At 38.8% G+C, this 27,002-nt stretch overlaps 1 protein-coding gene and 1 long non-coding RNA gene across 19 annotated transcripts in view; one reads left to right on the top strand and one right to left on the bottom strand.

The window, feature by feature from the left end:
- The window catches only part of Limch1 (LIM and calponin homology domains 1), a 327,840-nt gene that overhangs the window by 85,190 nt on the left and 215,648 nt on the right, over positions 1-27,002 (bottom strand). For all 18 annotated transcript variants that reach the window (XM_063240658.1, XM_013154288.3, XM_063240659.1 and 15 more), the window contains 3 exons: positions 10,424-10,530; positions 7,760-7,790; positions 5,711-5,821 (listed from right to left, as the gene is read on the bottom strand). In XM_063240658.1, the coding sequence (XP_063096728.1) occupies positions 5,711-5,821; positions 7,760-7,790; positions 10,424-10,530 (249 nt within the window). The remainder of the gene's footprint in view (positions 1-5,710; positions 5,822-7,759; positions 7,791-10,423; positions 10,531-27,002) is intronic.
- LOC134474103 (uncharacterized) lies at positions 19,513-24,487 on the top strand. Its single transcript, XR_010044711.1, has 3 exons — positions 19,513-19,673; positions 21,261-21,391; positions 21,486-24,487. It is a non-coding gene; the product is annotated as an uncharacterized LOC134474103 (long non-coding RNA).

Raw genomic sequence — 27,002 nt, 5'->3', positions numbered from 1 at the left:
GTGGCTAACACCAGCAGAGGGACATGTTCTCATCTACAAAGATGGAATGTCACACTGTGGATTTCCTGGGATGCACATGAAGGTCCCTTCTGTGTTCCCAGTCAAAAGGATAAATAAATACTCTCTGTATTAGCACTTTTGGAAACTGGTCCAGACTGTCTAAGATGCCCATGGGAGTCAATGCCTTTGTAGGAAGTGCTTTCGCTGGCTGCTTCTATCAATTATATCCGGATTCTCTGACACATTCACCAGTGGGGGGCATTCAGGGGGATAACGTGGCTGTAATTCTCAAGATACATGCAGATTTTGCATCAAGAGAGGCCAGCAGATGAGAGGACAAGGGCAGGTGGAGAGGAGGACCCTGCAGCTTCCACATGGAGGGCCTGATTATTAATGCCCCTGAAGAATAGTTTGTCAAATGGTGTGGGTGAGCACAGGTGACCTCACCCTCCACAGGAAGGCAGACATTTCACTTACAGAAAGTGAGATGATTTATTTGCAGGTCTAAAGTTAACAAGGGTTTGGAATAAAGTCTGGGCCCAAGAGCTGAACAAGGAAGAACCAGTGGCTCACTGAAAAAGTATAGACCTACAGCAGATATGATTTTGAATTTAATTTCTTTGAAAATGTGAATCATTATCTTGAAATATTTTTCTATTGAGGATAGGTCACATGGCTAAAAAGTGAAGGCCACTTTTATGGAACATTAATTATATGTCTAGAGGTATATGCAATGCTTTTTGTACAGGATGTTTAGTCACAACCACCCAATGATGTGCTTAGCACTGTCCCTATCTTATAGAAGAAAACAATAATCAGAGAAGTTGAGTAACTTGAATGAGATCACACAATCAGTAGCAAAGCTGTGATTCTAAAACAAGATTCTGGCTCCAAATCCCAAATGGCAAAACCTAGAAATAGTCAATCACTTTTGATGCAGTTATAGCTGTCCCATTAGATGGTCTCTACCATCACGATATTCTGCTCTCCCCTGGGTACTTACTATCCCCTGTCACTAGGGATGATGCGAACCTGGATGACGTCCTTAGCTACATGTTCTTTATGACTAGCTCACTCAGCTATAAATATTGCACAAGCAGCACTGCTTGGGGTAATGATTAAGAGCATAGTAGGAAGCCAGACTGAGTTTAAATCTTGGTTCCACCCCATGCCAGCTGTGTGACCTAAGGCAAGTCTCATCCATAAAATGGGGCTGGTATCAACATTTGTCTCCCAAGGATGTGTTACTATATTGGAAGCATTTAGAAAAATGCATAATATAGAATAAGTAGTAATAACTGCTGCAGTGATTATTAGTATCAATTAATCACGAGACATATAACTGTCTATATACAAATTGCACACTTGTAAATTGAGTTAGGAAAACAACTCTACACACACGGTACTCTTTTTCTCTTCTTTTCCATTTCCCATCTCTACATGCCCTGGGCCCAGTTTCCCATCAGAGAGGGCAGACATTCAGAAATGTGAGCCACTGGTCACAGCTGGAAGTGACATGCCTAGGAGCTGCTTAGTGCAACATTATAAAACCAGAGCTTTAAAAAAATAACATCAGAAAAGTTTCACCCAAGGTCCCTCCACCCGCATCCCACAAACCACAGGAGAACAGCCAGGAGGAAAGAGAAAGTCAACATATTTCTTGGGAGCTTCAGCTGTTCCTCACAGCTAGTTATGGGAAAGAAAAACAGAAAGCCCACCATGTTCATGACTGTGCGGAAAGCCAAGAATAAACCCTTGGGTCCAGTGCATGGGCCAGGAGCTGAGTGCCAGTTTGAATGGTGAAAACCAGGCCATCATGGCTACCTCTGTCCAACCTGATGCCCCGGGAAGCTCAGGGCGAAGCAAGGTGGGCTGTCCAGCCAGAAAAAAGATGTGAGCATCTGCTGCACACACAATTCTGTTGGTCTTTACTGAGTCATCTAAAATGAACCATGGGGGCAGGGAAAAATTGTCAATCTCCACAAAGGGCAAGTAGTCTAGGTTCTTCTTTCACAGGGTCTAATTATATGGTCTATGCTTTTCACCCTGGAGCTGCGGAGCTTTCCTTCTTCAGCAGAGCACTCTGAGAAAGGGAGATCAGACTGAAATCAGTCTATTGTGCTAATTGCCAGTTGTTCTAATAAGAACGTGCTAATGAAAAGAGGAAAGCTACTAGCTTTCATAAACTTTTTGTATTGCTTCACTCTTTGCCCACTACACTTTGTAGAGAATATGAACCAGCTAGGATCAAGGGATGTCTTAGGGTATCTGAGAAACTCCTGACACCTCCATTTTACCTCTCAACATTTTCTGCTGCCTTTGTGATTTACAGTATAAGGTACTTGGGTCTTATTCCAAAGTGTCAGAGGGTCCTAGTTTTTCAATGTGATCACTTATTCTCCACTCACCCACTCGGCTGGGAAGTGATTCATTTCACAAATATTGACTCAGCATGTTTTATGGGCCAGGCACAATATTATGCAGAAATAAATACACTCCCTGTTCTTATGGGTATTTTTTTTCTAGTAAGAAAGACAAAAAATAAGCAGAAATACACCATGACCACAAAGTTGGTGAAAAAGAACGGCAGGTCGAGACGCTGATAGCAGTGTGTGATTTAACGTCTGTATTTGTTTGCTCATCTGTTCCTCCTCTTTATTTCTTCTTTCTGTTAGTGCCCTCACCTCCTGAGTCCACTCACAGTGGCCACAGTGGCTGATACAGGAATAGGACAGCACATCCACAGGAACGTAATCTGGGGCTGTGAGAAGTGTTCTCTTGCCTCTCTAGGGAAGGAGTTAGAGGCAGTGGACATGCTGTTGGCCACATTCCCTATCACAAGGGCATGTCTGCCCCTAGGAGACAGAATGAAATCAAGGAGCCATCAAAAGAAATGAGAAAAAGACACAGAGAAAGAACCAAATTGACAACCAATTGTAGCTCCAGTCCCTGAGATCTATATGGTACGTCTTCAATCTCAGAATTTTTGTACTAAAATTGTTCAGTTTAAATGCTGCTTTTGGGGGAGGCGTTCTGACATACTCAGGCTCAGAAAAAGGCCTCCATCACTCTGTCTGCAGAGACCATGTATGCATTACCAGCAACAATCTGTGACTATCTGCCATGTGCTAGATTCTAGGCAGAGGGATTTACATGCTCTAGGTACATGGCAGAACTTTATGAGTTGCCTTTAGTTAGAAATTTTGTGTATATTTCCTCCACTAGAAAACTGAGTATAAAATGTATCTGCCTATTTTGCTTTGTGAAAAGTTTTAATTAAATTTTTTAATGTTTCAAAATTATTTCAAATTAAATATGTATAAAAGAGACTCTGATATTCTCTCAATATTTGTCATCCACTTCTTTAGTAAAAACACGCATGACTTTCAGCTAAAATAGAGTCCACTTTCCCATGTCTTTTTCTGGTATATATGAATATGTGATTAAGTTCAAGTCGATAGGATATAAGCAGAGGTTTTCTTAGTATGATGTTGCTATAAGAGAATGGCACAAACTAGGTAATCTATAAAGAAAAAATTATTTCTCATTGTTTGGAAGGCTGAAAAGTCCAATGTCAAAGGGCTGGCATCTTGTAAGTGCCTTTATAACAAGTCAGAGGGCAAGATATGGTTAGAGAGCACACATGCAAAAGTGCTCACTTTTATAACAAAGAAAAATGAACCCAGTCTGGCATTAATGTACCCATGAGGGTGGAGCCTCTGTGACCTAATCACCTTTTAAAGACCCACCTCCCAACACATTGCAGTATTTTAACATAAATTCAGGAGGGGACATTCAAATAACAGCAGACACATGGTGTGTAACATCCCAGAAGTTTGTTTTAAGGAAAAGCATAGACTCTTGTTCTCCTAATGTACCTTCCTCCTGACTTAAACGTGGGCATAGCAGGAAAGCCTAAGCAGTTATTTTGAACTAGGAGGAGAAAAGGCATGGAGAAGAGCCCAGGCCTTCTGTCACGGGACAGGCCTGGAACACCCATGCAGCCCTGGACTCCTCCCGTCCAGGCTTTGTTTATATGAGTTACTGATCCATATGTTATCTACCTGTTATTTGGAGTTCTTTCCCACTTGAATCCAATCCTAAGTGATAAAATGAGACAATAACCTAAAGATAAAATGACTATTTCCAGCTGCTTCAGTAGACCAGTGAAGTTCAGGTCATTTACCTTCAACTTTGTATAGTGACAGGTGTGTAGTGTGGCTTGTCTCATTAGTGACAGTCATGCTTTGTTTAGGGGTATGAACCACAACATATCCTGCCATGTTATTAAAGAAGGTGATGGCTATTAACATCAAATCACTTCAACGGTCTCAGTAGAAAGGGAACCAAGGAGAGTTGCAAGAACCAATAGCTGGTCAGATTACAGAGGAGCTGGACTGGTGAGAACATTCAGTAATGAGAACAAACCAAACTCTGACATAATCCAGCAGGGGAATTGTGAGGTGGAGCTTCAAAGAGCTTAAAACAATGGCCCATACATGATTATTCATGTCCAAATTTAACCTATAAACAAACATTGAGGTTTCTCATATCCAGACTAGAATGTACCTTTGTAGTTTCGGTAAGGATAATGTGAAGAAAAATTGAAGGACAAATGAGAACCAAACTAAGAAACAACATGTTATGCTTTGTCATGAGGGTGTTTATTTTTACAAAAATTGAATTTAAAGAGCTTGTTTATGTGTGTCCTGCAGTATGCAAGCTTTGTTTATTTATCAGTACATGAGCCAGACTGGCTCTGGTCAAATGTAAAGACTATTAGTTTTAACTTAAGAAAAGAAGAGTAAATTATTAGAAAAGTAGAAGTTGCTTGCATTAAGTATTAAAAGAAAAGTTGTAAAGCACTAACTGTCTCTCAGTGAGGTCACATTAGTTCCTTTATTTTTTATGTTAGAGAAATGAGAAAGAACAAAGCCTCAACTATTGCGTTGAAAATATATCCTGATCCAGAATACATGGCTGCGGGTTACTAATACTTTGGACAAATTAGATACATTGCTGAGCCTCAGGAAAGAACATGCAGGCAGATACACACAAAGTACTCCACTAGCTCCTTGGCAAGATCCTACTTTACTCTTTCCCGAGACTGAATAAATAAATCAAGTTTTTAATAATGTTTGATCCAAATGTTTTATCAAATAAACAAATCAGCTTTACAAATATTTCCCAAATTTCTAGGTCACTCAAATACAATGGCCACATGAAATACATATCAGAACAGAATGCTTCTCTTTCACCAGAGTTTGTCTAGCTCAAGTGCTGAGTCCAGAACTCGGCTGGCATTACTCACCCACACCAAGGCCTGATGGGCAAACAAAATGACCTTTAGGCCAAAAGTGCAGAGCACATGTGCATTTTGTATAATACTGCATTGTTTAATCCAAATATTAATCCTCCAAGAAAACAAGCTCCTTTGAATGCAAATCTATATACTGAGAGATTAAATTTGCTCTTTTGGAATTAAAGTTGGGTCTAGTGCGGATTTTCTATTCCCCAAAGGGCATTAAAGTTCAGGTAGGTATGCGACACAGGAGGCAAAGATATCATTGGTAAGACAGTCATTTCTTTGACCATGTGATATCTTTGTCCTGTACAGTTTCACCATGTGGAACTGTAATAATCAAAACAAGAAAATGTGTCACTTCCCACCTCGTTGAAACCTTGCGACAGAGAAGAAGAACCAAGTTACCTTTCTCATCTGAGCCAACAATCCTTCAAACTCTTTCAGGTTCAATGTAGTTCCACTGTAGGACGTACAGCTGTTTGCAGCTTTGCCCAGCCAGTAAATGGTAACTAAGACCTGCAGAAGAAAAAAATGCACCCGAGCAGGAAAACATGTCTTCACAGACGATGTTTAAGCTAAAGAACAACAGTGCTTTACTAACAAGCAAGAAGAAGAGAATGAGCAAGGCTGATTTACAAAAACCTCCAGGCATGAGGGATTCATTAAATGTAAAATCATTTTAATCAGAACCACCCAGTGCTGCCACCATCAGCAGAACCTGAATCAGTAGTTACAATAAGACTTCAGTTTTAGGAAAAGTTAGGTTGTGAGAAAGTGATCCCTAAGTCAGCGAAAAGGAAAAATAAATCTTACAAAAATTATTTTCTTGCAGTGGTTTCAGAATTAGGCAGCCATATTTTTCAAAAAAATCTTTGGAGTTTGTACCTAGACAAGTTATGAAATGGACTCTCAATTCCCTTTGAAAGAGATGATTTTGAAGGCCCACCGTTCCTACCTGTGGACTCACAGGTTCCCTTAAGACTAATGGCAAAAATCCTAACAAAGTTATAGAGGTTAATTAGTGCTTCTCAGTATAGAATCAACACAATATATCTGATTAACACCAGCAGGAAGCAAAGCAGTGACAGATATGATCTGCAGATAATTCCCAGAGGGCTATAAATCCTTGAAATGGGAATTTTTAGCCTTGACATGATTCTATCGATTAGATAATCTGGGATATTTCAGGATTTCCATATTCAGGGGTCTGATGCTACAGTCTTAATTTGTTTTATATCTTTCCAAAGAGTCTGTCCATAGGAGCAAATGCTCTTCTCATTGATTCCCAGCAGGATTTAGCTAAGATGAATCCTCAGAGTTGACTTATAAGAACCTGAGGTTCATGTACAAACGCAAGACTAGAATTTCATTCTGACATTCTGTCTCACTGGTTCAACAAGGCTGGGAAGGACTTACTGTAACTCATTCCACTTGGTAGGCCAGAAAAAAGCTTTGGACAAGGTGATACATGTGTATGGTTCCAGCTGGCCACAGGCCCACTATATGGTTGTGTATATCAATGTTAGGATGTGACTCAGTTTTCTACCTCTGTGGGGAAATTTTATGTCATGAATCTTTCAAGACTTCCAGAAGATCTTTTATTTACTGATTGCTTACAAGTAAATTTCAAGGGAATAGACAATTCTAAAGTCAGGACACTGGCTAGGACCATAAACTAACAAATATGTACAGAGTGTGAGCCTGTCTTGAAAGGTATAATGGAAGCGAGACCATGCTGTGGTTTAGATTATGGGTTTTCTGATTTGTTGAAAATTGTATGAATAAAAAACGATACATGTCTTTAGTTATATGAAAGGAAAAAAAGATAAAAATGAAAATGTCAATCAAATAGCATTTGGGAAATTTAAAAAAAGATGACACAGTTAAGTTTTCTATTTTAGAGATAGATTACTTCTCACAATCTCCAATTTAAATTTAAAATGAAAAGCATGGATATACTTGCTATTGGAAAATAAGATTTAACTACAAATAGTTGATTTAGTCAAGAACTAATGAGAACTTCAAAGATAAAAGGAAAACAGAATACAAAAAGGGCAGGGCCAAGCAGTCAACACTATTCATATTATGCTGATTATTTCCTGAAACAGTCTGACCAATTGCTTAATTTAATGATCCCATCAGAGTCCACAAATGGAAATCAGCTAATGTTAGTGTAGAGCTGATCATTTTGTGTTTGAAGAAACTGAATCACAAACAGAATACAAGTTTTCATTTGTTTATTTCTGGATTGAGTACTGAATTAATTAAAGAGAAAGTCTCCCAAATCTACTATTTTTACTTCTATCACAGTCATTATTCTATTGAGATATATATTTGTTTTTCTAATAAGAACTCTTTCAACCAAGTCTATAAGAGGCCCTGAAGTTAGCTAAGTTTTATACTTTACTTGAGCCATTAAAGTAACAAGGACACAACAGAAGTTAAAACACTCACATTTTTCAGCTTCCTAGTATAATCAGGATTCCTAGGTTAGAAAAGGAAATATTCAGATTAGCCATTTCTTCACTCTGATCGTTTCTTAAACACCTTTGAGATGAAGTTAAAGTGAACACATAAAAGGAAATACAAGAATACAGTTAGTTTTTTAAAGGCGTATGACTGGAGATTTCAGGCATTGAATAAAATTGTTTACCACAACAAATAGGATAAGGTTGGAAAAGTTTCCACCATGTGACACAAAACACAAATTTTGCTACATATGCAAAATGAAGAATTCTGTTTAGAATTGTGACTATTTAATTTGAATTTTCAAAGTTTAGCAGTTGAAGATTCTGCCTGAGGTGAAATCTGACTGCACTTCCAAAATCTTTATGTAAGTACTTTTATTAAAGGTCTGAAATCTTAATAATTAAATAGACCTGAAGTTATGTGTAACAGAAGTAATACTATCCAAATATTTGTCATCTTCTGCTCTGGACATAAATTAATATTGGGAATCAGCCCAAAACATGAAAATATGCATGTTATGTTCAAAATACAAACACACGTTCTCAAGTAAACATACATGTTTACTCTTAAACTATAAGCAACAGCAGTATACAGAAAAACATTAAAATTTCTCCAAAGTTATTTCAAAGTTATATTAACATGACAATCAATAACTACTCAAAGAATTTCTGCATCCTTTAATTCATAGTAACCTCACTGAGGGGAGCAAGAAATAGAGAAATTATATCAAATAAACCAGTAAAGAATTCCATAAACTATTTAGAGCCTGATTACCTCACTACAGCATTTTCTGCCTAAGTACATATGAGCACATAGGTGGGCAACTTCAAGTCAATTGAGATTTAAAGGACCAGAACACTATGGAGGAGATAAACCCATCATCAAGCACTTGGGTTAAAAGAAGCATTGATCCAATGTGGACTGGGTTAAGAATATGTTCTCATAGTTTTGGTTCTCATAGAAAGTGGAGTGCAATTAATAGGAAAAAAAGATATGCCATTATTTGCTTAGACGTCTACTAGATTTTTTTTCATTTAACAAACAAAAAAGTAGATTTTTAAAAACTTATAAACATCCAAACTTTTTATGTAAAACTAAGGCCACTGACCTAGGGAGCTGCTGACCCAGGGCCACACCCTGATCTCCCGAGGCTTCGTTTTTGTATGTGAGCAAAAAGATTCCTACATTTCTATAACCGATCAGCCTTAGACTCCCCTAGTTTAGTAATTTATTGTTAAAAGTGGTTCCAAAAAAACCCAAATGCAGCTGCAAAACTCAAAGTGAACTTTCCTTCACACTCCAAGAAATATGTGTATGATTAATTATTGCACGGCATGCACAGTTCCTACTGCTTCTGGTCACTAGCGACCAGGTGAACCTATGAATGTCAGATGAGGCAGAAACTAAAACCATTTCCTCAAATGAACATGAGTTTATAAAGGCCAGATTGATGTTCAGTAATAAGTGGAGCATGTGATGTACTGAATGAGGATTATGGTGGTTTTTATATTCATATCCTAATTTTTATTCAGTGAATTTTCTACTTAACTAAATTTTTTTGAGAAATACTAAAGAATGGTACATTGACAACAGATAAATAATTTTAGATGATCAGTCACAATTGACTCTTCCTTACTTTCAGTCATGAATCATAAAATCCAATATAAAACTTCAAGCTGTATTTCATTAACAGATTCCACTTCAGCCTATTTTCCCATTATATTGTTATTGTTGTGGTTGTGAAATCAATATCAGGAAATACTATAAAATTAACAGCTCTGAATTTAGGCTTCTCTCCCTTTCCTATTTTCTTATAATAAAATGATCTCCAAAGTTCCCAATCCACAGACCCTATCTATGCAATTCAGCTTATTAGTAAAACCCCTTCTTGTCAAACATTGCTCAGTTAAGGCAGAAAATATTTTACAGGAAATCAGTAGCCTCTGAACATCTTAAATTACAAGAAAGTGACCTGTGCCATCTCACTGGGGTATTTCCTCTCCTTACCCTGCTCATAAGCTAGTTCTTTACACAGAAGTGTACTGTGTTTTCTTTCATTCTGATACTCTTCTCCGGGGATACTTTGGCTCCAACCTTGGCTCGCTGAGTCATTATAGTCAGTAACAGCCAAAGGGCCAGTAATCCATCTGCACAGTTTGATCACTGACACATATGAGAAAAAAAATTACAAACAGAAATGAAGGAGAGGGCTCTTTTTTACATAATAAGTAGTTTTGTAACTTCTTTTTTACATAATAAGCAGAGTTCAAAACTGTTTACCTAGTTTGTGGTCATCCAAGAGGCTATTCAAATGTCCAATTGGAGCCAAATAAAAGGTTTTTGTCTGACACACAAACATTCTGTGCATATTTTCTCTTGCCTCTGTGTTAAGCTCTACTAAACATTTTTCTCTTCTTCAAAATTCTAACTCTATACGTACGACCTGTATTTGAAAAAAATCTGTCTGATCAGAATGAAAGCTACACAGAAGGACAGCATGCCTTGTTTTGAAAGCTTGGCTTATCCTTTGTATTTTTATTTTATTGGGCATACCCAATTCTCTGCCTCTTAGAGCTTACAAAATCATCATAAAACTGCATACCAAACCATCAAGGTGTTGACCTTTAACATAAATCGTGCATTACTTACTTGACTGTTACCCTGCTGGAAGTATCCTGGAGGTCACTCGGGTCAAAGAGTTGAGATTCTTTAAGGCCGAGCTCTTTACAACCTCTTAAGAATAAGATGATATTATCCTGGAATGAAGAAAAGACATCCAAGTCCATATTATGGTAAATTATCATTATGAACCAGCCCTTTACTGTTAACAGCCCAAATTTCTGGAGGCATACCATCCACTGAGACTGCTAGAGTCATGTCCAAATCACAGAGTGTTGTATAACAAAATTATGCTTTGTTAGGAAATGCCAGAATAAACAGACATTCAAACTTCCAAACACACAACCATGCCAAGTCCATTTTTCCATTTTAACTTCACACCTTTGAATAAAACTGCATTGTAGAGGAGAATTTAGCATCTTTTTAGGGAACAGTATTTTTTAAGGACTAGATATTCTTCATTACTTCAAGATTCTTTGCCTATATCTTGTTGCCTAGAACCAGATTCGAATTGGCATTAAAGAAATAAGAATAATAATTTTCACTAAGAAAGAGATTTTCTCATCTTTACCACGTTTTTCTTATATTACATGTATATACTCAGGAGTAGGATAAAGGAGTGTGAGGAAAGTCTCTGAAAATAAAGCAGTCTTCTCTGAAAAGGAAAATCTCCCCTGTAGGTAAAAACATACTTGCACCAGCCAAGTGGCAGACAGGACTGGAATTGAACAGACAATTAAGAGGGTTCTAGTCTTCCTCTGCTGTGATCATCAAGAATGGATAAAGGGTTCTGAAAGAGAATGACAATACGGGGCATCCCAGAGCTCCAGGGTGTCAGCCAACAGGTTTAAAAGTTACAAGTATCTAATTGTCCTCTTCCTAAAAGCCTTTGAAGGTGCCAGCTGACTCACTAGTTGGTGAAGACTGCAGGACAGGGAATGGCACCCATAGGAGCCACATCAGCAAGAATCCATCAGATACTATCGGAAAGATGCCACACACATGCAAAATGAGGATTGTGGTTACCAAATCAAGTATTCACCCAACTGCAGTGCAACAAAAAGACCAGAAAAGGTAACTGTTTTCGATTCTCCATTATTTAAGCAGATTTCCAGGCCCTCAAGAAGCCTGCTCTCTGCTTCTCAAGATAGTGCTCCCAGTGTATGTCCTATGAAATCTTCTCCCCTTGACTATGTGTGAAACCTGTGAATATGATGGATATCATTCTGTGGTTATATTCCTAACCAGATGGCTCCAAACTAATCAAAAGTAAGATAATCCAATTGGGCCTGAGCTAATGAAAGGAGCTTTTAAGAAGAAAAGAAATTCAGAATTCCCACAGGCTATGAATTCTATAGCTGCAGAGATGAATTCTGTTAACTACTGAATGAGTTTAGAAAAAAAGATGCTCAGATAGGCTCTCAGCTCCAACCAATAGCCTTGTGAGACGCTGAGCAAAGAACCTAGTTATGCCATATCCAGACTTCTGACCTAGAGATGATGTGAGACAATAAAGTCTTAAGTTGGTAGGTTTCTGATAATTTTTAGTGAAACAGTAAAAACTAACAAAGTCAGATTCTGCATAATGATTAAGACCAACAGCAGTAAGTTTCTGACCAGTCTGCAGTCCATATTCCATGCCAGGCATTCTTGCAAGAGTTGTACATATATTAACCCATTTAATTGCTACACTGTCTTATGAAGGTGATACGGTTCTTTCCTTCCCTTATTATATGATGAGCAATCTGAGTCCCAAAACAATTAAGTGCTTTGTTCAAGGTGATGTAGCCAGCAAAGGACACAGGTGAAAAACCCATATGGTATGTCCAAGGAGCTTAAGCATGAACTCTAAGCTGAGTACCCTGTAACGAGGCAGCTATGGAGACAGGGTGATCACAAGGGCTTTGAAGTCTTGGAAGGCAGGCTGCAGGGAGGAGGATGGGAGTGGTCTGTATCTGAGACATAAATGCCAGATCAGTATTTGAAGGAGATTGTTGGGGAGCAGAGCCAGGAGGAGGAGACAGCATAAAGAAAGCACTTACTAGGGGCAAGACAGCAGACAGGTGGCCAGTCAAGTGACACTGCAAACTCATTTTCCCCCACCAAGATACCTCCATCCCAGCAGGTTTTCTTTCTTGTGCCCTGGGCTTTTTCAGCAGGTGAGACGTCATTATCCACAGCCCTGCCACCATCCATGGGACCTCTATCAACTAACTGGTGAGCTGATCACACCATATCTGAAGCTGACCATACCTTTACCCACCTCTTTTTTATTCCTCACATTTTTAAGTGATCAAATTTAGGAGTTTCCACCCACTCCCTGAGTTTACAGATTGCCACTTTCTTACTGATATATTTTTCAGTGGTTAACTTTGTCAGGGAGAAATCATTTTGTCCCAACACTTCTGTTATCACCTGTGAAATAATTTTCAATTCCTTTTCAATCTTTTTTCCCAGTTAACTTTATTATCACAAAATATCTCTTATTTATCAGTGAACTTGATATGTCAATATACTTGCTGCCAGAAAATGTGTTTCCTCAGTTTCCAAGCCTCCAAATCGTGCCACACTGCTGCTCAGCGACAGCAGGACCAAAACTCTTTCTCCCTGGAACTTGGCTATTCTCATTGCTGTGGAAGCAGCATTTTGAAGATGAGGGGCACATGAGGGTATCTATTTGGTACATTTATATATAACTGGTTGGATGGAAAAATGGGGAGGAAAAGAAATAAATGCACCAAACATTATTTTCAGTATATTATAAGCATGCATTGATGTAACATTGCTATAATAAAGTATTGTTGAAAACTCGGGAGAAAGTTTCTCAATGTGAGACGAAAGCCTTTGTCTTTCTACCTAGCTTCTACCTAGAACATATAAAGAATTGAAAGAAAACAAAACCAGGCCCCCAAATTCAAACACCCAATCCAAAAATGCACTTCTCAGATGAAGAAATGGCAAATAAATATTTGAAAAAATGTTCAACATCACTGGTGATTTGAGAAATGCAAATTAAAACAACACTGAGATCCCATCTTGTTACAGACAGAATGAATGGCTATCATCAAGAAAGCAACCAATAACAAATGCTGGAGGGGCTGTGGGGAAAAAGGATCCCTTCTCCACTGTTGGTGGGAGTGTAGACTGGTGCAACCACTGTGGAAATCAGTGTGGAAATTTCTCAAAATACTAGGATTGGAGGTCTCATTCGATCCTGGTATTCCCCTTCTGGATATTTTCACAGAAGAGTTAAAAAACATCATATCACAGTGATATATGTGCACCTATGTTGATAGCAGTACAATCTGTAACAGCTAAATCTTAGAAACAATCCAAATGCCCATCAATTGTGGAATGGATAAAAAATGTGGTAATTTTATACAATGGAGTATTACTCAGCTACACAGAAGGATAAACTTGAGGCTTTTATAAATAAATGGATGTCACTTAAGACCATACTCATCAGTGAAATAAATTAGACTTGCATGTGTAAATATCATATTGTCTCCCTAGTGTAAAAACTGAATGAGTAAATAACATCCAAAATATGCAATAGGGACTAGGGCTTTAGCTCAGCAGCATAAGCACCTGCCTTGCAAGCAGGTGGTTGTGAGTTCAATCCCCAGTACCGATAAAAAAAAAAAAAAAAATATATATATATATATATATATATATATATATATATATAACAGATATTGTGAAAGTGAAAGGGAAATAAGTTGCTCAAAAGGAAAGAACAATGTGGGTAGGGGTAAGGAGAAAAGAAAGAAGGGAAGAGACCATATATATATATATATATATATATATGCATGTATGTATGATAGATAACTATATTACTAATCTCTGTTAGTTCATCAGAAAGAATGGTTTGCACTTTCATTGTGTAATCATTTTCTTCATGCCTATATCTTGTAATCTGAATAACTACTTTGAAGATAACAATACGTAATATATTAGCCCATTGTTAATCTCCTATTATTTTGTTTTGAAATTCTGTACCATAGGTTTTATTCTTTTTTTAATTTTTAAAAAAACCTTTGTTTTTAAGTTTTAGTGACTATTTTTTAAAATGTCAAGAAAATAGGTGCAAGATCAATGAAGATTTTAGCAATCAGAAGAAGCATTTTCTGAATGCTGTAAAGCATTTTATAATTCAGTAAATGTGCCTTACACTGAGTATTTACCATGTGCCAGTTTGTTCTATGAATATGTATGAATTATCTCTTTCATTCTTAAAACAACACAGATGGTAGGTACTATTATGGTCTCCATTTTACAGATCAGCAGTTGAGGCTTAGAGAAATTATACACCACACCCAGTCACTCAGCTCCTGAGTCTGCCCCTCAAATCCACACAACACATGGGAATAAAGTTTCTCTGTATGTGACAAATTTAAGTCCTAAAAGTTGACAGTTCCTTCTCTTACATCTCCACGTTTTTTGGTGCCTTATTTATTCTGTTTCTGATATTTCAGTTTTAAATCTTTCCTTTTTTTTCTTGCTTTTTCTCATTCCCTCTGATTTTCTCCTTCATGCCTGCCTCCTACAAGCACACACACACACACACACACACACACACACACACACACACACACACCTGTTTCCCTGTTTGATTAATTTGGCTCTGAGATTCTAAAAGGCACCACTGGCTTTCAGCCTTGACCAATCCTAAGTATATCATATTCATAAAAGGGTGCATCTCTCATTTGTAATTCCCCATTTCAGGAATAGTAAACAAATCCTTTAACTGCTAAACAAGGCAACCCCAAACCAAGACAGTGACTCACACAAATGCTCAGGTGAGTTTTTAGGAGGGCATGTGTGTCCTGGTTTGGCCTGAAAGCTCTGAATTATGGGTGTTACTACTCTCTAGGAATCATGGGAAGACACCATAAAGGACAGGACCTGTGACGCCTCTCCATAGTAAATGTACAGTGGTGGCTCCCCAGATTCTCAGAAAAACCAAGAAGGAGCTCTTCCTATGAGCATTCCCAGAGGCACAGAGGGCCCTGGAACCCAAGCACCACTCAGCACACGCCTGCAAACATGACAGCCTTGTGCTGCAGCCAGCCTGAACAATTAGGGCTAGAGGACTTGGAGAGCTGCAGGTCTGTTTCCAGCTCCTTGCTGCAACCTGAGGATGCTGGAGGGGAGCCAGGCCCCAGGCAGGAGAAGAGCCAGAAGGAAGAGCCACCAGCCAAGAGCTAACAAGGACAGCCACTGGCCCAGGCAAGGGCTGTGCCTCTAATTACACAAAATGCATTCCGAAAATTCTCATCTGCCTTGCTCTTCACACTGAGATTTTTTCCCCCACATTTGCAATTTCAAGCAAAACCCACATCTTAATGTTTTAAGTTCAGAAGCCAAATTGTCTAATAGTGTCTCAATTCCAAAGGAAAAGAAGTGGGAGACACTGATTTAGTGTAAGGACTAACTAGTGCAGAGTTCACAAACCCATTAACACTTAGTAATCTTTATGTGAAGTTTTTAAAGCACTTTTCAAAGGAGCCAATTTCATGTAAAGACAAACACTGGTGATTAATGAGCCATGCTGAAGAAACGCAACGCACAACTTTTAACTAGAAACTAGATCCAAAATGAAGTAAGGCTAAAAGTCAGATTTAAGGACTATATATTGAATAATATCATTGAATGAATGTTGGTTTCATTAGTTGTGATGATGATAATGCAGTTATAGGAAAGGATGGTTTTATGTATGTGGAGGACAGGTACATGCTCACAGATGAGAGTTAGGGAGAAAGGAGAGTAAAAATCAGGAAGAAAGGGAAGAACAGAAGCAAGGAGAGAGAGAGAGAGAGAAAGAGAGATTGAGAGAGAGAGAGAGAGAGAGAGAGAGAGAGAGAGAGAGAGAGAGAGAGGCAAATATTAACAACTGGTGAATCCAGACTGGGGAAGGTAAACATTGTCTGTGAAGGGTCAACTCATAAATATTTGTGGGCCACATGGTGGTCCTTGTCAAAATAATTCAACCTTGTTTTTGTAACCAGAACCTATGCAAACAAATGTGTGTGTCTGCATTCTGGTACATTTTCCTTCAAAAGCAGACATGAAGCTGGATACAGGCCACAGGTGAAGGGTGTTCAGTTATTTGCTATGACATTCTTACAACATCTCTGTACATCTGAAAATCTTCCAGAAATTGTGCAGGAAAAGGTTCTTAAATGTATAAACACAGATTTAACTAGGTAGCATTTGGATTTTGCTGGTAAAATCCATTCAACAAAATTCAAGGAAAAATTGTTGTCACCTCTAAGCACTGAAATCGGTCCTCAGCAAAAGACAGAAAGTTAGCCTTTCTGGCCAAGGAAGAAGGTACTGCACTATGGGCCTCAATTCATCACAGAGGTGTAACAGAAAGTCCCTGAAAGAGTCCACTTTGTGCCAGGCTAGTATTAATAGATGGATTTAAACCAGTATGTGCAGAGCTACTATGCATTAAATCTCCTAGTGGTTCTCCATTTCAGTAATTTGTGTGCCTGTCCTGCATATGAGAAATTTCTCCAGTGGTCATAGTGGAGACCTGAGCTTACAGCCCTCCTGGGGCCTCTTGTTCCAAAGTCCTTTGTGTACCTTGTTCCCTTCTCTTCTACTTCAAAGCCAAGACAAGGAAAGGCTCAGAGTAATCTCTACCATGTGGTAAGTCCTCAGCATGTAGTAAGCGTTTACTAAACAGTTAAATAAGTTCAGTGCAGCATGCTAGGTATTCCTCTAGGTACTTAAGAATAATGAATAAAACAGAATTCTTTAGTCTTCACAATTCATCAAATACCTAGATTTGTTCAAGATACACATAAACGTAAGTCTGATATCAAATTAGACAAGTGAGGGAATAAACATATCCATGGCTACAGCATAACAGCTTTGTAGTCAGAAGGACTTAGAATCTCAGCCTTATCTGCTTATAAGCTACATTGTCCTTAGGCACACTTTCTGAACTTTCTGATCTTCATATTTCTAATCTGTAAGGTGGAGAATATTACCCATCTTTTAGAGATATTAGGATTATAGAAAATACACATTAAGAACACAGCCCATGGTGTTGTACGTCCAACTCTGTGGTTGCTTTCAAAGTTTCACTTAACCATGGTCAACCATCAGATGAAAATATTAAGTGGGAATTTTCAGTAAAAAAACAAAACAAACAAACAAAAAAACAGTTTGCGAGTTTTAAATTAGGTGCTATTCCGAGTAATGATAAATTCTCATCTCACACCATTCCATCCTTCTCAGTCTTTCCTTCATCCAGTGTTTCCATGCTGTATACACCACCTGCTTCATAGTTATCTCAGTTTTCAGCCAGCTATTGGGGTATCAAGTGCTTGTATTCAAGTAACTCTTATATCACTTAATAATGGCCCCAAAGCACAAGAATAGTGATGCTCCCAATCTTATTATAGTACATTGTTACAATTTTTCTAATTTGTTATTAGTTAGCTATTAATCTCCTACTGTACTTAATTTATAAATTAAACTATCACAAGTGGGTATGTATAGGAAAAAACAAAGCATGAGAGGTTCAGTACTTTTCCAGGCTTAAGGAAGGCATATGGTCAGGGGTCTTTGAGTACATTCCCTGTAGATAAAGGAGACTGCTATATACAGAAGGCATTGTTATAACATTCTTGTCCACCAAGTCAGGAAGATGACATAAAGAGCAGCTTATCTATATAATGTATCCCTGAAAAACAGACACACTATGGGCACAGCCATTGCTAGTTACACAGGAGACCATTTTAAAAAAGAAATAGTTACTGCTATTGTTATTGAGGTGTTGTTAACCGCAGTGTGGCACGGTTATGCAGGCGATCTCAAATGTAAGAGCAGGCTAGTGTATCAAAGGTTCATGTGCAAGGTAGCTGCTTGTAAATCATCATGTGTAACTATTACAAAGAAATAAATCCTTGCAAGTTCAGTTCCAAAAATCCTACTTAATCCAAAGTGCACATTAAGGGGTGCTTATTGCAGAGGGAGGAGAACTTGTCTGAGGGAAGATGTGCTCTGAAATATCCCGTGTGCATCTGCTGCTTGCTATGTCGGATCAAGGACCCCAGCAGCTTTTGTTCATGAAAGAAGCTTCCTTTCCCTATGACAGCACTTTGGGAGAGAGGGACAGAAGTAGAGGGAAGGTAGGTTAAAAATGCATTTCATAGAAGCTCCTGAGACCATCACTGCCCTCTGCAGGCCTTTCTCCCTCTTTTATCAGAAGGCAAGCAAAGATCAGCTTGTTTTCCCCTTTTCCAGATGTTGATTCCATTTGCAGATTTTTCTCTCCCTGACTGACTGCAGAAAGCAAGCAACTCTCTTGCTCTGAGGCAAGCACCTAGCCTTTGGCTGTTCTCCGTGGAAAACGGGCAGGGATAACAAGGTCTCCTGTGTGCCCACTCACCTTGGCTTTCTTTTACATCAGTCAGGAAAGATCAACATAGAGGCAGATTTAGAGTTCACAGAAAATGAAGCCAACACACATTTGGGTTTCAAATGAATCTATACACCTCTATTGCCAGGTATAAATGCAATATATACACAAAGCATCCTAACAAATTTTAGCTTCTATAAATGAAAAGACTAGGTAGAAAATATCAACATACAAACTGAGATTACCTCTGCTAAATATATCATTTTAAATCATTTTAATGATACATTTTGCTATAAAAGCCTTCATAAGGATTAACATACCATTTATAAAGATTTTCAAAGGTAGCAGAAAAGACCCAGATCTTGTTAGAAAAATCAATAGCTAATATAAATGTTAATTTTCTATTCTACCTATAAGAATTTTTAAAAGCATGGTTTTTATTTGGTTTTATGCATTGGAAACAAATTTCCCTTAACAGAAACGCAATTTAGAAATTTAGAATTTGAGGAATACATTATTAAAATATCTCCAGGAACTTACCCCATCATTAGTAGGACTTGGGGATTTCCTGGCCCTGCCGTGTGTTCACAGTGAGTGCCCCAGCCTGTACGGGTTCCAGTCAAACTCCGGGAATTGGCCCATGTCCAACACCAATGAGAGCTTGCCAGACTGTCAGTGCAGTTTTATTTGCCAGGAGCAGTTAATGAGGATACCAGCCCTTCTACTGAGAGGAAAGAGCAACTCATTTTGCCTGGGGGAATTCTAGGGTGGCTTGACCCAGAATGTGGCAGCTTGGTGGCTGGTGAAGTAAAAGCAAAAAAAATTTATGGATGGGAAATGACCAAAAGGATGGCAGATTACAGAAGAAAGATTGGAAGACTGGAGGGAGAAAGGCTATGAAAGGTAAGACTGAGAAGGGCCTTAGGTGCCCTGGTATGATCTGGATGGTTCTCCCAGCAGTGGGGAAACTAGGCAGTTCATGTGCATGGAATGAATCCTGAGATCTGACCTTAGTCTTAGGAGAATATGGCATGTTCAGCAGGAGAGACCTACTGAGTGGGGAAGGCTCTCCCAAGACCTCAGGGGGAGACAACTCAGAGGCCATAGGAGCAAAAAAGATGGCGGGATGGAAGCGCCTCTCTTTGGTTTGGCAACTGAGTAGATGTGAGAATTGATAATGAAGGGAGGAACAGGATTTTAGGTGATGCTAAGGCTTTTAGCCATTGAGATCATTTTAAGAAACAACAAGAAGAGCATTCCGAGAAAAGAAACTAATTTACATTTAGAACACTTTTTACAGAGGGCCATATCTCGTTGGGAACTAATTTTTAGATCTGAAGTTGAAAAGTGAGGCCCCTGCAGAATGACCTGGGCTTGGGAATCACAGCATATGCATGCATAGGAAGTAGAAGGAAATTAGGATGTTTGCTGGCAGAACTCAGAGAACAGGAGGGATCACTACGGATCTATCCAGAATACTGACATTTTTAAAGGATGGTGGGGATGTGGTGTGCATCTGTAGTTCAGCTACTCGGAAGTCTGAGGCTGGAGGATCATTTGAACTCAAAATTCAGGGCCAGTCTGGGCAACATAGAGAGATCCTGTCTCAACATGAACAACAGACATAATAAAGGACAGCTAGAGGAGCATAAGTCCTTCGTGCCTGTAGGGAAGCAAAGTGAACAGTAGGACCAGGGAGGCCAATGCCAGGGGAGACCAGTTGAGAGCACTGTATTGGGAGCACTATGTGTCTAGCATTGATTTCTCTCTGGGCTGCTTTATAAGACCTCAGCTCTACCTCTTATTAGTCAAATAACCTCAGGCAAGATGTCAACTCTCCACAGCTGCAGTTTGTCTTCTAAAAGCCCAAGTCTTTCAATGGTTTCCCAAGTCCTACAGGATCTCTTGTACCCTCCCTCTATGATCATGGGTTCCCTTTATGCTAACTTAGCCAGGTACAAGTCCTCAATGGTCCTCAAACTCACCAGGTGAGTCCCTGCCAAGGCCTTTGGACTGGCAGGCGCATCCTCCCTCACATTATCTAGAACAATATCTGGTGTGTAATTAGTAAGCACTCAATAAAAATGTGTGGAATAAATATGAAAATGAGAATACTCATCATAGGGTTGTTGTGTGGAGTTAAGTAAGAGCATACATTTAAGTCCCTAGAATAGAAATTTTCCACATACAGCAACAATCCAATAAGCATTTCTCATAATATTATTTGTTTTATAATGCAAACTGTTAAGTCATCAATGAACATATTTTCTGACTTGAAGGACATTATTAACTTTTAGGAAGAAATGAGATAACCAATTCTAGAAGTCAGTTTAAAAAAACAATAGTGCAAACATACAGTTACTCTGGGGATGTTTAGCAGAGAAGAGATTATGGTGTGTGGTGGGTACAAAGAAGGCTGGCCAACTGTTGGTTTTAGGAAAGCTACAAGAAAAAGAAACAGCTCTCTCCGAGCTCCTTCTGTCCTTTCAGACACTGATGCTGTTGCCCACTCCACTGGAGGCCCGAGACATCAGTTCTTCACCACAGTGATCTTCAACTGCCCATTACTTCTGCCACGCTGATGGCGGACGCTGGCACCAGAGTCTCAGTCCACCTGACAGGTGTCTTTCCTTAAATCTTATATGGGCAAGCTGGCCTTACAGTTCTTAGACTTCCTCAATTCTAACAATTTCTACTTGCATATTCCACTTGCAGGTAATCACCATCACCCAGGCCTGCTGAAGGACCTTGAACTCCTACATCATACTCTTTGAGCTCAGCCCCTCTCTCCTCAGGTTTCTCATTCTTTCTTTCCCACATCTGCTCTCTAGACTTCTCCTTCCCCTCCACCCACTGCCCTCTGCCCTTGTTGCCTTATTTCCTTCATGACCCATTCATTCCTAATTCATATGATAGTTTAATTGCTCCTCTGATTATCTTCAACATTCTCCCCTCTTTATCATTTTATTAGGGAATAGCGGACAGAGAAAAGAAATCCTGCAGGAGGGACAATTAGGCACAGTGGCTAACCTAGCCACTGATGGCCCTCCCTGAAGTGAGTTCAGTTACGTATCTACACGGAGGGCCATCAACTAGAACAATGTTCTGGGCCCTCACTCAGCTCCCATAGGACAGAACACGGCTCTGCTGGCTGTGGATTTCCTCTCCATGGAAGACAGTCTGTCTGGAGGACACATGTAGCTGTCTCTGTCATGTAATAAGGGGCCTCTCACTGTGGGAGAGGCATGTGGTTGTCCATCTGTGCTTGGAATGGACAGATGCATTTGTTTAATTGAGGATTAGCAACCTTTTGCTATAATTTGCTTCATGAGAAGTAAAGCTAACATTTCTACTTTTATCTGACTCCCATGTTCATATCTCAGTTGGAAGGTAAAAAGAGGAGTATTATTCATTGGCTACCTTAATCCCTAACAAACAGATTCCAGGGCTACTGGAAATAACAGTACAGTTGCTAGATTTTTGAGCTTCAGCTTCAGTGAACCCATTAGACAGATGCACTTGGTAGCTTTTTAGGCATCTCTAGTCAGCTCCCTTCCTGGTCCTTGGAGGAGTTTGTACAAACATTCTCTCCTTTCTTCAATCTCTTTGCCTTCACTTCTTTCCTTCAACTCACCCATCCCAAGACCTGCATCTCAAAATCATTTTTAATAAAAAGATAAAATGGGATCTTCTAAGGCATTTTGAAATAATCTGTTAATATTTTTCAACAAGAGTAAAATGTGAATCTGGGTTAGCATAATGATCAAAGAGCCAAAGATTATATTAAGTTCGTTTAATGCTAAACATTTTACAGGGTTATAATTCCATACTTACCCTATGAAAGGCAATGTGTTAAGTGCCTTGGCAAGGAAAGGGTTAACATAGTGCTAGACTCTTATTTGCAAGTGAGAGAAAACCAGAAAGAAAATGGGGGATGCAGATCACCCCTTGAAAAAGCGGAATCCAAGTCTCTTGAGCATGGGACCCAGACTTTTCATCTCGTCTGCCCACTCTGCATGCTGGCTTATTGGCTCTCACTGCATACAGATTTCTTCCACATGGGTCCCTTAGTTCCCAAGTTTCATGTAGGAAAGTGGTCACCCCCTGGGAGGCCTGACTCTCCCTCTGACTTGCATTTGAAAGAAAATCACATGAAAAGATTCATTTTGATCTGTTTAGAGTCCAGGTCCCTCTCATAGTAGCTAATAGGACAGAGTCAAAGAGACCATGAATTCTTTCACTAATTAGGAGAGGAGACATAGGATATAGGGATAGTTCCCAAGAAAGGAGAATGTGATTTCTCAGGAGGAGGCAGAGCACAGGGAATATTGGCTGCATTCACAAAGTGGTTTTTTCTCTAAGTTCTTTTAGACCAGAATACTGAATTACTTCTAGCATTTTAAAGGTAAGAAACATGATCAGTTAAGATTTCGTTTTGTTTTAAAGACATTCTTTTGAAAGTCTATATATTAAGCTGCCTCGATGCCCCAAAGTTAATAGACCTAACCCCACAGAACAAAGCTAAGCTACTTAATTAACTCTGGAACAGCTTTTCAGGTACAATTCTCTACCACCATAACGACTGCAGTCTAATTTTTCTTACCTTGTGGGACATCTAGAAAACTACGATGCCCAATTGCAAAAAGGTTTTATTCCTTCTTTTAGTTCCAGACTCTTGGTCATCTATGTAGCACCTATTTCTCCTCTCAAAGATGTGACCTTTAAGCCCACTTGACGATCAACAGCATAGAACATCTTAGAAGAACTGGGAGTCCAGCCTATCAGGAAAACTGTCCAGACTCCATAGACTTTGGCCCTCTAAAAATTATTGGACTATTTCCCAAACTACTTAAACTATCTCTAAAATTCATCATAAATATAAAAATGCTATACTATAAAGTTGTTTCCCAGCATAAGTCACTAATTGTGCTTTGCAAATTGAACGAAAAATAGTCTGAACTTAGAGTAAAACTGTTTAAACTACACTTCGTTAAGTAATGCTCATATATCTGGTTTGAAAATATGGCTAAAAGCAGTGACAAATGTGCCTGTGGGCTGCTATGAGTTTGGGACACGTCCACAATGAAACAGATGCAAAACTGCTCAAAATTTCTAAATGCTCATTTAAGAAACTTTTAAAGCAATTTGGCATTGCAGTCACATTCAACTGCGTGATCAGTAGGCTCATCTCATGAGCAGGGAATATACTATTTGGGATGTTTTCAAGTCTGCATGAGTAAGACATACACCGTGGTGAACTGTGTAGTTAACGGCATAATTAATCACATTAGTCTGTACTGGACTGATAAACAACCATAGTGAAGTGGAGATCAAACACAGTGAGATATCAATGCACATTCATTCAAGCAACTATTTTAAAAAGAGCATTGGTGACAATATAGAAAAATTGGAACAACTGTGCATTGCTGGTTGAGAATGTTAAAAGTTATAATTGATATGGAAAATACTTTGGGGGGGGGGTCCTCAAAAGAATTTTTTTTAAAATTTGTACCGGGGATCAAACTTACAACTGCCTGCTTGCAAGGCAGGTTCTTATGCTGCTGAGCTAAATCCCCAGCCCCAGTCCTCAAAAATTTAAACATAGAATTACAAAAGGATTCAGCAATCTACTCCTAAATAGATGCATAAAGGAATTGAAATAGCACAGCACTGCCCTGGAAAATGCAAGGTTGTGATTTAAGCCCTGGCTAAAAAAAAAGAGGAAAGAAAGAAAGAAAGAAAGAAAGAAAGAAAGAAAGTAAGAAAGAACTCAAATAGAAATTTGCACAGCAATGTTCATATTCATAATTGCAAAAAAGTGGAAACAATTCATATGTCCTTAAACAGATGAATGGGTAACAAAGTGTGAATAATAAATACAATCTTAAAAAGGAAATTTTGATATATGCTAGAATAGTTGACATTATGCAAAGTGAAATGTCAGTTACAGAAGAACAAATACAGTTCCACTTATATGAGGTACCTAATATAGTCAGATTCATAGAGATGGAGGATCAAATAGAGGTTATCAAGATCTTGGAAACAGGGAATAATGGTAAGTTATTATTTAATGGACCCAGAGTTTCTGTTTGTGATGATAAGAAACGTTCTGAAAATGGTGCTGTATGTACTGAGTGCTTGTGTACCCCCAGAATTCCTATTTTGAAACTTAATCCTCAATGTGACATTTGTGGGTGGGGCCTTGGGAGGTAAGCACATCACGAGGGCAAGCCTTCATAAACAGATTCCAGAGGCTGAGGCAGGAGGATTGTGGTAAGTTCGAGACCAAATGAACTCAATGCTACCCTGACTGAACTGAATAGTGAAACCCTGTCTCAAAAAGAACATCCTTGGTTTCTCTGCTTTGTGAGGTTACGGCAAGAAGATGATCATTTATGAACCAGAGTCTGGCCATGCACAAGGCCTTAGATCTGCTGTTGTCTTCATCCTGGATTTTTCAGCCTCTAGAGTTATGAGAGATAAATGTCTGTTTTTTAATTTTTATTTTTATTAGTCCATGTTTGCAGTACATAACGATTACATTCCTCACAAGGAGTTAGTACATGTACTTAATACCTCAATCTTTTTCATCTCTTTCCTCCCTCAAACTTCAGTTGCTTATAAGATATTTTAATATTTTTAGTATTTTTTGATAGCAGCCTGAATGGCCTAGACACACAGATGGTGGTGACAGCTAGACAACAGTGTCATACTTAACGCTGCTGTATTGCATACCTAAACTGGTTAACATGCTAACTTTATTGTATATTTTATTTTTTATTTTATTTTTTGTCTTTTTCCTTTTTATCAGTACCAGGGATCGAACTCACGACTGCCTGCTTGCAAGGCAGGCGCTTATACCACTAAGCTAAATCCCCACCCCCTATTGTATATTTTAATACAAAAACTTCTTTATCAGTAACAAAATTTTTTTTTCTTTTTGGTGCCAGAGATTGAACTCACAAAATTCATTTTTTATCACAGTGCAGGGTGCTGGAGTATATGTCCTGTGAGAGTCTAGGTGAAATAAATGAGAGAACTGTGGTATGCAATATTCTACAAACCAGAGGCTTCAGTGCTTTGACTCGTGTTTCTGCAGAAATCCTTATTAATAAACTCTTTCCATAAGGACTTTAGAATCCTCAGTTTTAATGTCAAATTTCTAATTTCACAAAACACAGGTTCAGAAATGCTGAGCCAGATGAACTACTGAAACAGGGGTCAGACTTTAACATAAGAGTCAAGTAAGAGTGAGATAGTTGTCACACTTCGATGTGGCCCTGTCACCCCCACTCTCAGTCTTCCATCAGTCCCTGCCTCGACAGTGCCAGCTCCAAGGCATACAAGACGGATGGGAGTCAAACAGCAAGGGTTGTATTCCTCTACGAACCCCTCAAGCTTCAGGATGTGTTTCACACTTGTCTCTCCAGGCTTGCAAGTTAAGGCAATGATTTACTAGTTAGAGGTGACTTCAGGAACAAAGTCTTTCATAATCTAGGGCAGGCATGTGGATGACATTTAAAAAAAAGAAACAGGCTTTTAGGATCTAAATGAGTGTGCGGTGCAGGATCCATATCGATAGATCCAAATACCATCGCCCCTATCCCATTTAGAGGTCACAACCTCTCTACTGAGAAGGGCACTGAGCTAGCAAGAAAGGAAATGCCACAAAGTAAAGAGCCAAAAGCAACCTTTGCACTCATCCACATAGACTGTGACCTGAGTGGTTTAAGCACTTAACATTTTCAGCTGAAGAAAAGTTCACTTAAAAGTATCTGCTAATACTAAAACATAAATGAGAAGGAGGAAGCAAGAATTCAAAGAAAGAAAAAACAAAAGGAAGAATCTAGTTGAAATGTCACCACTATTCCTTTCATCCTTTCAAGTTCATTAGGTTCTTAATCCAACTTGGGGCCGCCTTCATGATGGCAGTTTCTTTTACTCTCTGTAATTCAAAAAAGGTGTGGAGGAAAGACTGCCTTCAAATAACTCTACATTCTCAACTTAGTAATCATACACAAGTGGAAACCACATTTGGTCTTCAAGGAATGTTTGTAAAAAATATACTCAAAATAATAAATTTTCCACGGACATTGGCTTCCCCTATCCAAGTTAATGTTTGGCCTAATTTATACAATAAATCTAATGGGCAACTTATCTCTCCCAAACAGCACGTAACACATTCTTGGCATCTAAAAGGAGTTAACACATTGCATATGCTGCTCATGTTCA

The sequence above is a fragment of the Cavia porcellus genome, unplaced genomic scaffold, assembly GCF_034190915.1.
Source record: "Cavia porcellus strain 051 isolate PalLab524CR breed Dunkin Hartley unplaced genomic scaffold, mCavPor4.1 scaffold_30, whole genome shotgun sequence".
Lineage (NCBI taxonomy): Eukaryota > Metazoa > Chordata > Mammalia > Rodentia > Caviidae > Cavia > Cavia porcellus.
Note: the sequence above shows the minus strand (reverse complement) of the source record. Positions and strands in the feature narration are given on the sequence as shown.